The sequence below is a fragment of the Bison bison genome, unplaced genomic scaffold, assembly GCF_000754665.1.
Source record: "Bison bison bison isolate TAMUID 2011002044 unplaced genomic scaffold, Bison_UMD1.0 scf7180017864192, whole genome shotgun sequence".
In the NCBI taxonomy this organism is placed as follows: domain Eukaryota; kingdom Metazoa; phylum Chordata; class Mammalia; order Artiodactyla; family Bovidae; genus Bison; species Bison bison.
The window spans coordinates 3072405-3084535 of NW_011494764.1; the positions used below are offsets into that span (position 1 = coordinate 3072405).

The window sequence follows — 12131 nt, forward strand, 5'->3', positions numbered from 1 at the left end:
GCTGAATGCTGAAGAATTGATGGTTTTGAACTGTGGTGCTGGAGAACACTCTTGAAAGTCCCTTGAACAGCAAGGAGATCAAGTAAATCCTAAAGGAAATCATCCTTGAATATCTACTGGAAGGACTGATGCTGAAGCTTCAATACTTTGGCCACCTGATGTGAAGAGCTGACTCATTGGAAAAGACTGATGCTGGGAACGATTGAGGGCAGGAGGAGAATGGGGAGACAGAGGATAAGATGGTTGGATGACATCACTGACTAAATGGACATGAGTTTGAGCAAACTCTGGGAGATAGGGAAGGACAGGGAAGTCTGGTCTGCTGCAGCTCATGGGGTTGCAGAGTCGAACACAACTTAGCAACCAAACAACAGCAATACTGTGTATATCTATTGAGGTGGACTCAGTAGTGTTAACAGAAGTTCTTCTGAAATAGATCTGTATAAACAAGCACAGTTCAAATTAAAACCTCTGCTATGTTTTTGTAAATGTAGACAAACTGTTTTTAGAGTATAATGAAAATGCGAGGAATTACAAAAGCCAAAACAATGTTCAAAAAATACAGATACTCACTACCTGATTTCAGATCTTCAGTAACCAGAACAGTGTTGTACTGACAGATGACAGACACAGAGATCAGTGGAACAGAACAGAACTCAGAAAAGGATTCACACAAATATGATTTATTTTTTTCTTTAGAAATACAATGTCAGTTCAGTGGATAGTCTTGTCTTCAACAAATGGTGCTAAGAACAACCAGATAACCATATTTAAAAAAAAAAAAAAAAGAATTTTAACCTATACCTGTATTTATACCTTATATTAAAAATTAACCTAAACTGGATTATAAACACAAGTAAATACTGTAAAATTTTTAGAAGAAAACAGGTGAAAACTTTGGGTTAGGGAAAGAGTTCTTAGATAAGACATCAAAGAAGAATCTATTTTAAAAAAACTATAAATTGAACTTCATTAAAATTAAAGCTTTTCCTTTTCACTGTTGAATGAAAAGAAAAGCCACTAAGAGAAAATATTTGTAAATCACTTGTCAAAAGATTTCTTTAATCCAGAACTCAAAACTCAACTATAAGAAAAGTACCTAATTTAAAAATGAGTAGGAGATTTTGAACAGGCACCAGAGAATATTTCAGCATTTGAAAACTGTAAATTAAAACCACAATGGAATAGCTCTCTACCTCTATTACAGCACTAATATTTTAAAACAGACAATACCAGGCTCTGGGAGCTATGTAGAGCAATTGGGAATGTGGTAAGACTCCTGGTAGGAATACAGAATGATATAGCCATTTTGGAAAACAGCTTGGTGATTTCCTATAAAGTTACCATGTGAGTGAGCAGTCTCCTGGCAGGGTAGCCAGGAGAAAGGAAAACATGTTTACACATAAAAAAACTTGAATGTAAATGTTTACAGTAGCTTTATCCATAATAGACAAAAACTGGAAACAGTCCAAATACTCTTCTGTTGTTAATAAACTGTGGTACATCTGTGTAGTGAAATCTATTCAGGAGTAATGAGATACAGACTATTGGGGAGGCAGGTGCATAGGAGAATCTCACATGCATTGTGCTAACTGAAAGAATCCTGACTCAGAATATACTATGATTTTATTTATATGAAATTATAACATTTATGGGAAAGGTGGAAATACAGGACAGCAAGAGACTGGTTGCCAGGAATTAAAGTTGAAGATGGATTTGGACTGCTGAGGAGCTGGAAAGGATTTTCGCAGGCGGAGGGTGATGGAACTGTTCTTGATCATGGTGTCTGTCACTTGACCCTGTGCATTTGTCAGAGAATTTTATATTACTTGAGATGTGATTGAATGTCTTGATGTGACCAAGTATCAACAAGGATTGAAGAATGGAGATGCTCTCAACTTGCTTTGGGAGAATAAATTGCTGCAACCACTTTGGAAAGCCATTGGGCATGCCCTGGTGAAGATGAAGATGGTCACGTCCTATGACACAGCAGCCACGCTTCTAAGTGTACCCAGGTGCTCACTGTGTGAGAGCGCAGTCAGAACGCAAGCATGTTTACAGCAATATTTAATATTTTAAAAACTGCAAGCAAGCTAAATGTCCAAAGGAAAATGGATAAGTAGTGACTTATTTCGACAATTGATACAAGATTTTAAAATACACAAAAATATACAAAAATACTATATGTTTTTATAGATACATAAATTTAAACGGAGAAGGCAATGGCAACCCCACTCCAGTACTCTTGCCTGGAAAATCCCATGGACGGAGGAGCCTGCTAGGCTGTAGTCCATGGGGTCGCTAAGAGTCGGGCATGACTGAGCAACTTCACTTTCACTTTCCACTTTCATGCATTGGAGAAGGAAATGGCAACCCACTCCAGTGTTCTTGCCTGGAGCATCCCAGGGAGAGGGGCACCTGGTGGGCTGCCGTCTATGGGGTCATACAGAGTCGGACACGACTGAATCGACTTAGCAGTAACAGCAGCAAATTTAAAAGTCTAAAAATGTACATAGTAATTATAAAAATTATACTCAAAACAGGGAATGTAGGAAAGATAGTAGGAACATAGATGGCTTTAGTTGTACAATTGACCCTTGAACGACATAGAGGCTAGGGTCACTGACCACTCGCAGTTGAAATTCTGAGTATAACTTTATAGTCAACCCTTGGTATCTGAGGTTCCACATCCTCAGATTCAACCAGCTACAGACTGTATAGTACTGTGAAAGAAAGTGAAAGTGTTAGTCACTCAGTCATGTTCATCTCTTTGCAACCCAATGGTCTGTAGCCCTCCAGTCTCCTCTGTCCATGGAATTCTCCAGACAAGAATACTAGAGTGGGTTGCCATTCCGTTCTCCAGGGAATCTTCCCAAACCAGGGATCGAACACAGGTCTCCCACATTTCATGCAGATTCTTTACCATCTGAGCCACCAGGGAAGCATAGTGTAATACTATAGTCTGTGATTACTGAATACCACTTAAATGGATCTGCATATATGAAACCCATGTTCAAGGCTCAGCTGTACACAGAACTGAACTGTACAAGTCCACATATATAGGTTTTATTTGGTAAATATTATAGTGCTATAGAATCTGCAGTTGGTTGTGTCTGTAGACACAGAACCACAAATACAAAGGTTGCACTATAGGACTTGAGCACCTGCAGATTTTGGTATCCAGAGCAGGACCTTCCTAGAGACAATTACCCATTGCTACTGAGGGATGACTGTGCAGAGGTGAGGTGGGTTTGTGGGTTTTGGGGGTTTTTTAATATGTAATAATTAATTATTTAAATACTTAAGTGAAATTAATACTTTCAATGTGGCTCTTTTATAAAATAGCTCATGAAGAAATTATTTTATATGCATATGTTTTTTAGGAATGTAACCTAGAATGTTAAATATTGAAGAAGGTTACTTTGAATATATAAAAGTAAATTAATTTTTTAAAGTTAACATAAAAAACACTTGACATGGAAATTGGATCAAAATTTTTTAATTGGGTTCAACTAAAAGAGTAAACAGATGATTTCATTTTAAAAGAGAAAATGTTAAAGACCACAATAACCCTTGAATACTCAAAATGGGGTAAACTAGTTTACAGGTGATATTCAAGAAAAATTCACTTACATATAAAAATCGGTATTCGCATTTAAGTAGTGTTTTAGTTTTATCAGTGGCCTTTCCATAAAAATAACAGCTTTCTGAGGATCTCATTGCATTTCTTTTGCGGTCTTTGGGGCCTCTAATAAAAAGTGTCCTTTTCCCCATTGGAGTTATGAACCAGTTGAGACAGTGGAGCTTCAGAATAGCCCTTTTATTGTAATAAAGGCTAGGAAGCAGCTTATAGTGAGACCTGCTAATTCCCTACCCACCAGGTCCACCTCCTACCTAAGCCTAGGCTGGAACATCCCACCCGAGGAAAGTGCATCTACAGAAGAGACCCGCTTACCCAGGTCACTGTTATTCTCATTCATTGGTCCAGGGAAGGAGGAAAGGAAAAGTGACCAAATACCATCCCCGATCCAGGGGACTCTCTCCACTTCCCTGGGAGGGTGTAGGAGTAGGTAGGAGGCCAAGAGTGTTTCTGTTTAATTAAAGATCTTCTGCAGTCTGGATGAGAGAAGAGTAATTTGTGCCCCGATCTACCCATTTCAATTTGTTAGCCTCATAATGTTAGAAATATTTTCTGAAGATTAGTTGAATTAAACTATTAATGTCAATATTTAACTGTATTCACAATAGGAAAGAATGTTATTTTTGTCATATGACTTACCTTAAAACTTTGATTTTTAAAAGTTACATATTTAAAGTGCATTTACTATGGCCTTACACAAGTATGGTGTTTCTTTGGATTTAAAAAAAACAATAGAGAGTAAATACTTCAGACTTCTTGATGGTCTTCCTGATATTCAGCTCTATCAAAACTAGGTTTTACAAACCTGTTCACTTTTTCATTGATTGCTCTTCCTAAGCAAGAATTATACTGAATAGCACATTGACACTCTCATTGGAAGACCATACAGTCCAACGGAGAAGACAAACAATAACGAATATTAGTGATACTCACACCAGACAACCATGGGCAGAATGTCCTGGTTATATAAATGATGGAGACAGAAATGAAAACAGATTGTATATTTTAAACAAACATATTACTTCTGTGTTAAAATACATTTATGAGGTTTTGTGAAGTTTTGAAATGGAAGTCCATTACCAGTAATTTTGCTCATGAAAGTAGCAAATTGGTCATTTCAAATAAGCCAGAGTTACTGGTCAAAATTTAACTCAGATATATTTTTGAGTTTTTGTTCTTAGTTTTATGTCATCAAGGTATTTGTGGGGCAGGGGGGAATATGGTTTTGTTTTATGAAGCCCTTTAAATTACAGGGTAGGTGTGTCATCATACTGCTGCCTCAGAGATAGCAATCAGCAAGGTGAATACCTACTAGACATCTCCAGTGGCAATCAAAGAAATCTTTATTCTTCATTCATTAAAGTTTTACTTTAGTTGTAGAGTCACATATGAACAAGCTTTAGGTTCCTTATGAGCACTATATCCAGAAATGAACCATGTATGTGAAGAGTGTGTGTATGTGTCGTGCATGCGTGCACACACATGAAAGGCATCCCAGGGAATGTGAAGACCACACATCTTAATAAGATTCAGACCAGCTTAGGTTCACATCCTCGCCCTAAGTAACCTTGGGCAAGTTCCTTAGTCCCCGTGAGCCTTAATTTCCTCCCAGCCCTTAAAGAACAGTACCTGTTTCACTCTGTTCTTTTGGAGATTTTGCTCAAGGTGTTTCTAAGCCTAAAGTCTAATGGAACTCTTCAAATAAGAATGCACATTTTAAGAAGACTTGAGTGCTGGGTAGCAGACTGCCTATGAAATTTGAGGAAAGGGGATACTAGGCAATAGAATGCTAGTGCTTATTTTGAAACTCCAGTTTAAATCTTTGCGACTAAAAATTTAGAAATTGTTAATCTATGGAGTAAAATCATAAAACCACTTACATGTGCAACAGTAGGATAGTGGGTAAATAAATGACATCATAGGAATGATTACAATTATGAAGTGATCGGTAAGTTCTGATGTGTTACAGCAAAAGCAGAGTGTGTGTATCTTAAAATTAAGCTCAGATTTTAAAAATGTGAAAAACTGAAAAAAGTTAATCATAGTAATTGTCAGAGTGAAAGAATTATGAATGTTTCTTTTATTTTCCCAGTTTGTCAGTACCGTAAGATTGTTTTTATAATAAGGAAAATATGTACGATAGTCATGCCTCGTGAAGCAAAAAATTTCTCTTTATAGACAAAACGTTTGCAAGCTTTAGGTTCCATAACGCTTGGTTCCGTTGTTAAGACAACCAAAGAAACAGAACATTAGTCTTAGTTCTTTTACCTTCTTAGGCGTCAGCCTTTTATCTATTGTTTTTTCTGTCAGCTGTTATAATTCAGTTCAGTCCATGTTACATATTGATTGGATAATAGAAATAGAAAATTAAAATGAATGTCTTTTTAAAAGCACTGTTTTTCTTTGTTTTAATGTTACAGATTTATTTGAGGTTCCTAGATTATCAAATGGAGCACTCAAATGAATGCAAGAGAAACTTCGTTGCCGTCTATGATGGAAGCAGTTCTATTGAAAATCTGAAGGCCAAATTTTGCAGCACTGTGGCCAACGATGTAATGCTTAAGACGGGAGTTGGGGTGATACGCATGTGGGCAGATGAAGGTAGTCGGCTAAGCAGGTTCAGAATGCTCTTTACTTCCTTTGTGGAGCGTAAGTAAATACTTTCTATAGCAGTGAGATGTTTGTATATGCTCATTTACTCAAAATATAGTTATTGAGCATTTCCTTTTCACAAAGACTGCTAGTCACAGAATGTAGAAGTAAGTAGGTCTTAGTGTGTATTCTTAAAGAATTGACTGTCATGGGTGAAAAAAAAGCATAGTAATGCATAAATTGCAACACTACCAGTTAGAAAGATATATAGTAGGGACTGCAAAAAGTGGAGACTTCTCTCAGGATTTTCAAAATTAAAAATAATTATCAGTAGTATGAATTCATCTTGGTAAATAATTGTGAATCCACCAAACCATGCTCCCCAAAGATTTAGATAGACTGTTTTCTTTTTAAAATTTTTTAAAGTAATTTTAAGCTTATAAAAAGTTGTAAAATAGTAGCGTTCTCCTGTGCCCTTCACTCAGATTCCCCTAATGTTAACGTCTTACAATACCATAGTAAAGCTGAATGTTAACACTGATGCAGTATTATTAACCAGTATATAGACCTTACTCAAAACCCACTAATTTTCTCATTAATGTCCTTTTCTGATCCAGAATCGCACATTGCTTTTGTCATGTCTCCTTTAGTTTGCTCTGTTTGTGGCACTTTCTCAGTGTCTAATGACCTGAATGCAGTTGAAGAGCACTGGCTAGCTACTTAGTAGAATGTCCATCGGTTTAGGTTTCTCTGATGGTCTCTCTCTCGTGAACTGAGGTTATGCGTGTCTGTCAAGAATACAATAGAAATCACATTCCACCTTTCTCAGTACATAATGTGGGTTTGCCTCACACTAACTTGGATCATCTGCCACATTTGTACACTATAAACTTAACAGTTTTTCTTTTCAAATTAATAACTCTGAGAGTATGCAAATACCCTTTTGCTCACTAACATTAGCATCCATTAATGGTTTCTGCCTGTAATAACTACTACTATAGTATTTACTTCAAGGTGGTTTTCTGTTTGCATCATTCTTTCTACATTTGTTAATTACAATTTTGTGAGGAAGAGCTATTCTTTCCCCCACATTTATTTATTCTATTTGTGTCATTATGAGCTCATGGATATTTATTTTACTCTATTATATATATATATAAAATTCTACAATAGCATTTACTTTGGTGCTAAACATCCCAGCTTTGGCTATTGGGAGCTCCTTCAGTTTGCATCCTGTACTCTTTGGGTAAGCCTGTTATTTTTTAATCGCTTCCTTTTCTGATACAGAAGGTAAGAATGAACCAGGCTCAATGTTTGTTTTCTCTTTTGAGCCTTAGAATCAACCATGTTTCCAAAACACCCTTTCCTTCTCTTCCAGTGAGAAATCTGACTCTGATTATCTACAGTATATTTATTTGTTCAATTCTAGAATATACATTGGGCTTCCCTGGTGGCTCAGACAATAAAGAATTCGCCTGCAATGCAGGAGATTCAGCATCAATTCTTCAGTACCCAGCCTACTTTATGGTCCAGCTCTCACATCTATACACGACTACTGGAAGGACCGTGGCTTGTTGGCTTTGTCAGCAAAGTGGTGTCTTTGCTTTTTAATGCGCTATCTAGGTTTGTTATAGCCAAGAAGCAAGCGTCTTCTAATTTCATGACTGCAGTGACCATCTGCAGTGATTTTGGAGCCCAAGAACAGAAAATCTGTCACTGCTTCCACTTTTTCCCTTCTATTTGCCATGAAGTAATGGGACCGGATGCCATGATCTTAGTTTTTTAATGTTGAGTTTTCAGCCAGATTTTTCACTCTCCTCCTTCACCTTCATCAAGAGGCTCTTTAATTCCTCTTTGCTTTCTGCCATTTGAGTGGTGCTAATCTGAAGTTCTTGATATTTCTCCCAGTAATCTTGATTCTAGCTTGCTACTCATCCAGCCTGGCATTTTGCATGATGTACTTTGCATATAAGTTAAATAAGCAGGGTGACAATATACAGCCTCAGCGTACTCCTTTCCCAATTTGGAATCAGTCTGTTGTTCCATGTCCAGTTCTAACTGTTGCTTCCTGACCCTCATACAGGTTTCTCAGGAGACAGGATAGATGGTCTGGTATTCCTATCTCTTAAAGAATTTTCCACAGTTTGTGATCCACACTGGCAAAGGCTTTGGCATAGTCAATGAAATAGAAGTAGATGTTTTTCTAGAATTCCCTTGCTTTCTTTATGATGCAGTGGATGTTGACAATTTGGTCTCTGGTTCCTCTGCCTTTTCTAAATCCAGCTTGTACATCTGGAGGTTCTCAATTCAAGTACTAGTGAAGCCTAGCTTGAAGGATTTTGAGCATAACCTTACTAGCATGGGATGTGAGTACAAATGTCAGATAGTTTGAACATTCTTTAGCCCTGCCCTTCTTTGGAATTGGAATGAAAACTGACCTTTTCCAGTCCTGTGGCCACTGTTGGGTTTTGCCAAATACCCTTCTAGAATGGTTCTATACATTTTTAAATTATGGTAAAATATACCCTAAGCCGTTTTTAAGTGTACAGTTCAGTGACATTAAGCACATTCACAACATCATACAACCATCACCACTATCCACTTGCAGAACTTATGTAACATCCCAAATTAAAACTCTGTACCCATTAAATAATAACTTCATTCCCTATTCCCCCAACCCCAGGTAACCTCTATCTTACTTTCTGTTTCCATGAATTTCCCTATTCTAGATACCTCATATAAATGGAATATTTGTCCTTTTGTGTCTGATTTATTATACTTAGTATGTTTCTAAGAATTTCAGTCCTTTTTAAGGCTGAATAATTTTCCATCTTACATATACATTTTTGTTTATCATTTCATCTGTTGATGAACACTTGAGTTGTTTCTGCTTTTGGCTGTTATGAATAAAGCCACTATGGATACTGGCATAGAGTTATCTCTTTGAATCTCTGATTTCAGTTTTTGCATATAGGTATTCAGTTTTTGCTTCTAGGTATATACTATACCTAGAAGTGGAATTGCTGGATCATATAAATAGTGTTTATTTTTAAGTTTTTTATTTTTCACTGGAGTATAACCAGTTAACAATGTTGTAATAGTTTCAGGTGGACAGCAAAAGAATTCAGCCATACATGTACATGTTTCCATTCTCCCCCAAACTTCCCTCCCATCTAGACTGCCACGTAACCTGGAGCAGAGTTCCTTGTGCTGGACAGTAGGTCCTTGTTGGTTATCCTCTAAATACAGCATTGTGTACATGTTGATTCCAAACTCCCTAACTAAATATGGATATTCTATATAGAATATTAAAATTTAACATCAGAATATTAATGGCATCCCACCTCAGTACTCTTGCTTGGAAAATCCCATGGATGGAGGAGCCTGGTGGGCTGCAGTCCATGGGGTCGCAAAGAGTCAGACACGACTGAGCGACTTCACTTTCACCTTTCACTTTCATGCATTGGAGAAGGAAATGGCAACCCACTCCAGTGTTCTTGCCTGGAGAATCCCAGGGACGGCAGAGCCTGGTGGGCTGCTGTCTATGGGGTCGCACAGAGTCGGACACGACTGAAGTGACTTAGCAGCAGCAGCTGTTTTCACAGCAGCTGTTCCATTTTACATTCCCTCCAGCAATGCAATAGGGTTAGTCCCCATCCTCACCAAAACCTTTTTTTTTTTAACAGTAGCCATCCTAATGGCCATATGAAGTGTGATTTTTTTCATTTGTGATTCCAATTTGTATTTTCCCTAATGATGACTGATGTTGAGTATCTTTTCATGCTTCTTGGCCACTTGTATACCTTCTTCGGTGCATACCTCATTTTATTGCACTTCACAGACACTGCATTTGTTTTTGCACGTTGAAGTCTTGTGGCTCCTCTGCCTTGAGCAAGTTGGTCAGCACCAGTTTTTCAACATTTGCTCACTTCATGTTTCTGTGTTACATTTTAGTAATTCTCACATTACAAACTTTTTCATTATTGTATGTATTATGGTGATCTGTGATCAGTGATCTTTGATGTTATTATTGCAAAAAAATTATGACTTCCTGAAAGCTCAGATAGCAGTTAGCATTTTTTAGCAGTAAAACCTTTTTTAATTAAGGTATGTGCATTATTTTCTTAGACATAATAGTATTATGTACTTAATGCATTACAGCATAGTATAAGCATACCTTTTATATGCAATGGGAAACCAGAAACTTTGTATGACTCGGTTTGCTACAATACTTGCTTTATTGCAGTGGTCTGCAAGTGTGGCACGCTTGTATTTAGTCCTTTACTCATTCTCTAACTTGAGAGTGAAAGTGTTAACCACTCAGTTCATGCCTGACTCTTTGTGAACCCATGGACTGTAGCCCACCAGGCTCCTCTGTTCATGGAATTCTCCAGGCAAGAGTACTGGAGTGGGTAGCTATTCCCTTCTCCAGGAGATTTTCCCAACCTAGGGATAAAACCCAAGTTTCCTGTATTGCAGGCAGTTTCTTAACCATTTGAGCCACCAGGTAGGTTCTTGGTTTTTTGTTAAGTTGTAGAAGTTCTTTATATATCCTGGATATTAATCGCTCATCAGGTATATGATTACAAGCATTTTTTTCCCATTCTGTGCATTATCTTTTCACTGTCCTGATAGTGTACTTTGAGAAAACAAAAATTTGATGTTATCCAGTTTGTCTATTTTTTCCTTTTTGTCTATGCTTTTGGTGTCATAATCAAGAAATCATTGCCAAAGACAGCATTATGAAGCTTTTCCTCTATTTTTAAAAATATTCGCTAGCAAGTTTTTATAAATTTCTAGTATTATATGTCTTGTGTATACAGTGTTATATTTTTATTTTTGTATACACTGCAGCATCGTCACCACCAAAAGTTTATTTTGCGCCTGTCACTGTACAGTCAGCCTCTTTTACCCAGTTATCCTCCCCACCCACCATAACCACTGCTCTGCTTTCTGTAACTGTATGTTTGGTTTGGTCTGCTCTTTGTGTTTTTTTTTAAAATAATCCACATATGAGTGAAATCCTGTGGTGTTTGTCTTTTTCCATCTGATTTATGTCATTTAGTGTAATACCCTTTGGGTCTATCCATGTTGTTGCAAATGACAAGCTTTCATCTTTTCTTACAATTGAGTACTAGTGCATTTTATATATACATATAGACCACATGTTTATCCATTCATCCACCAGTGGGGCTTTGGTTCTTTGGAGATCTTGGCTATTGTAAATAATGCTGAGATGAGCACAGGGGCATAAATCTTTTTAAATTAGCATTTTCTTATTCTTTGGATAAATACCCAGAAGTGGAATAGCTGGATCATGTGGAAGTTCTGGTCCTTAATTTTTTGAAGAGTCTCCATACTGCTTTCCATAATGTCTGCAACAACTTATGTTTCCACCAAAACCGTATGAAGGTTCCTTTTCTTCACATCCTCTCTAGCACTTGTCATCTCTTACCTTTTTGATAATAGCCCTTCTGACTGGTGTGAGGTGGTATCTCATGATTGTTTGGATTTGCATTTCCCTAATAATTAGTGAAGTGTTAAGCATTTTTTCATGTGCCTGTTGGCCATTTGTATGTCTTCTTTGGAACAATGTCAATTGAATACCTCTGCCCATTTTTTAAATCTAGTTCTTTGTTTTTTGGTTGTTGAGTTGTATGTGTTATTTCTATTATTTTATATATTAACCCTATATTGGATATATGATTTGCAGATATTTTCTCCTATTCACTAGGTTGCATTTTCATTTGTTGATGGCTTCCTTTCCTGTACAAAAGCTTCTTAGTTTGATGTAGTCTCACGTTTTATTTTTGCTTTTAATTCCTTTACCTGAGGAGACATATTCAGAAAAATGTTTGCAAAGACCAAGAGCAAAGAGTGTACTGCTTGTTTTCATCAA

The 12131-nt window shown here is 37.0% G+C and overlaps 1 protein-coding gene across 2 annotated transcripts in view; it reads left to right on the forward strand.

The window, feature by feature from the left end:
- The window catches only part of NETO2 (neuropilin (NRP) and tolloid (TLL)-like 2), a 67240-nt gene that overhangs the window by 33657 nt on the left and 21452 nt on the right, over positions 1–12131 (forward strand). For both annotated transcript variants that reach the window (XM_010843903.1, XM_010843904.1), the window contains exon 7: positions 6061–6289. In XM_010843903.1, coding sequence (XP_010842205.1) covers positions 6061–6289 — 229 coding nt within the window. The remainder of the gene's footprint in view (positions 1–6060; positions 6290–12131) is intronic.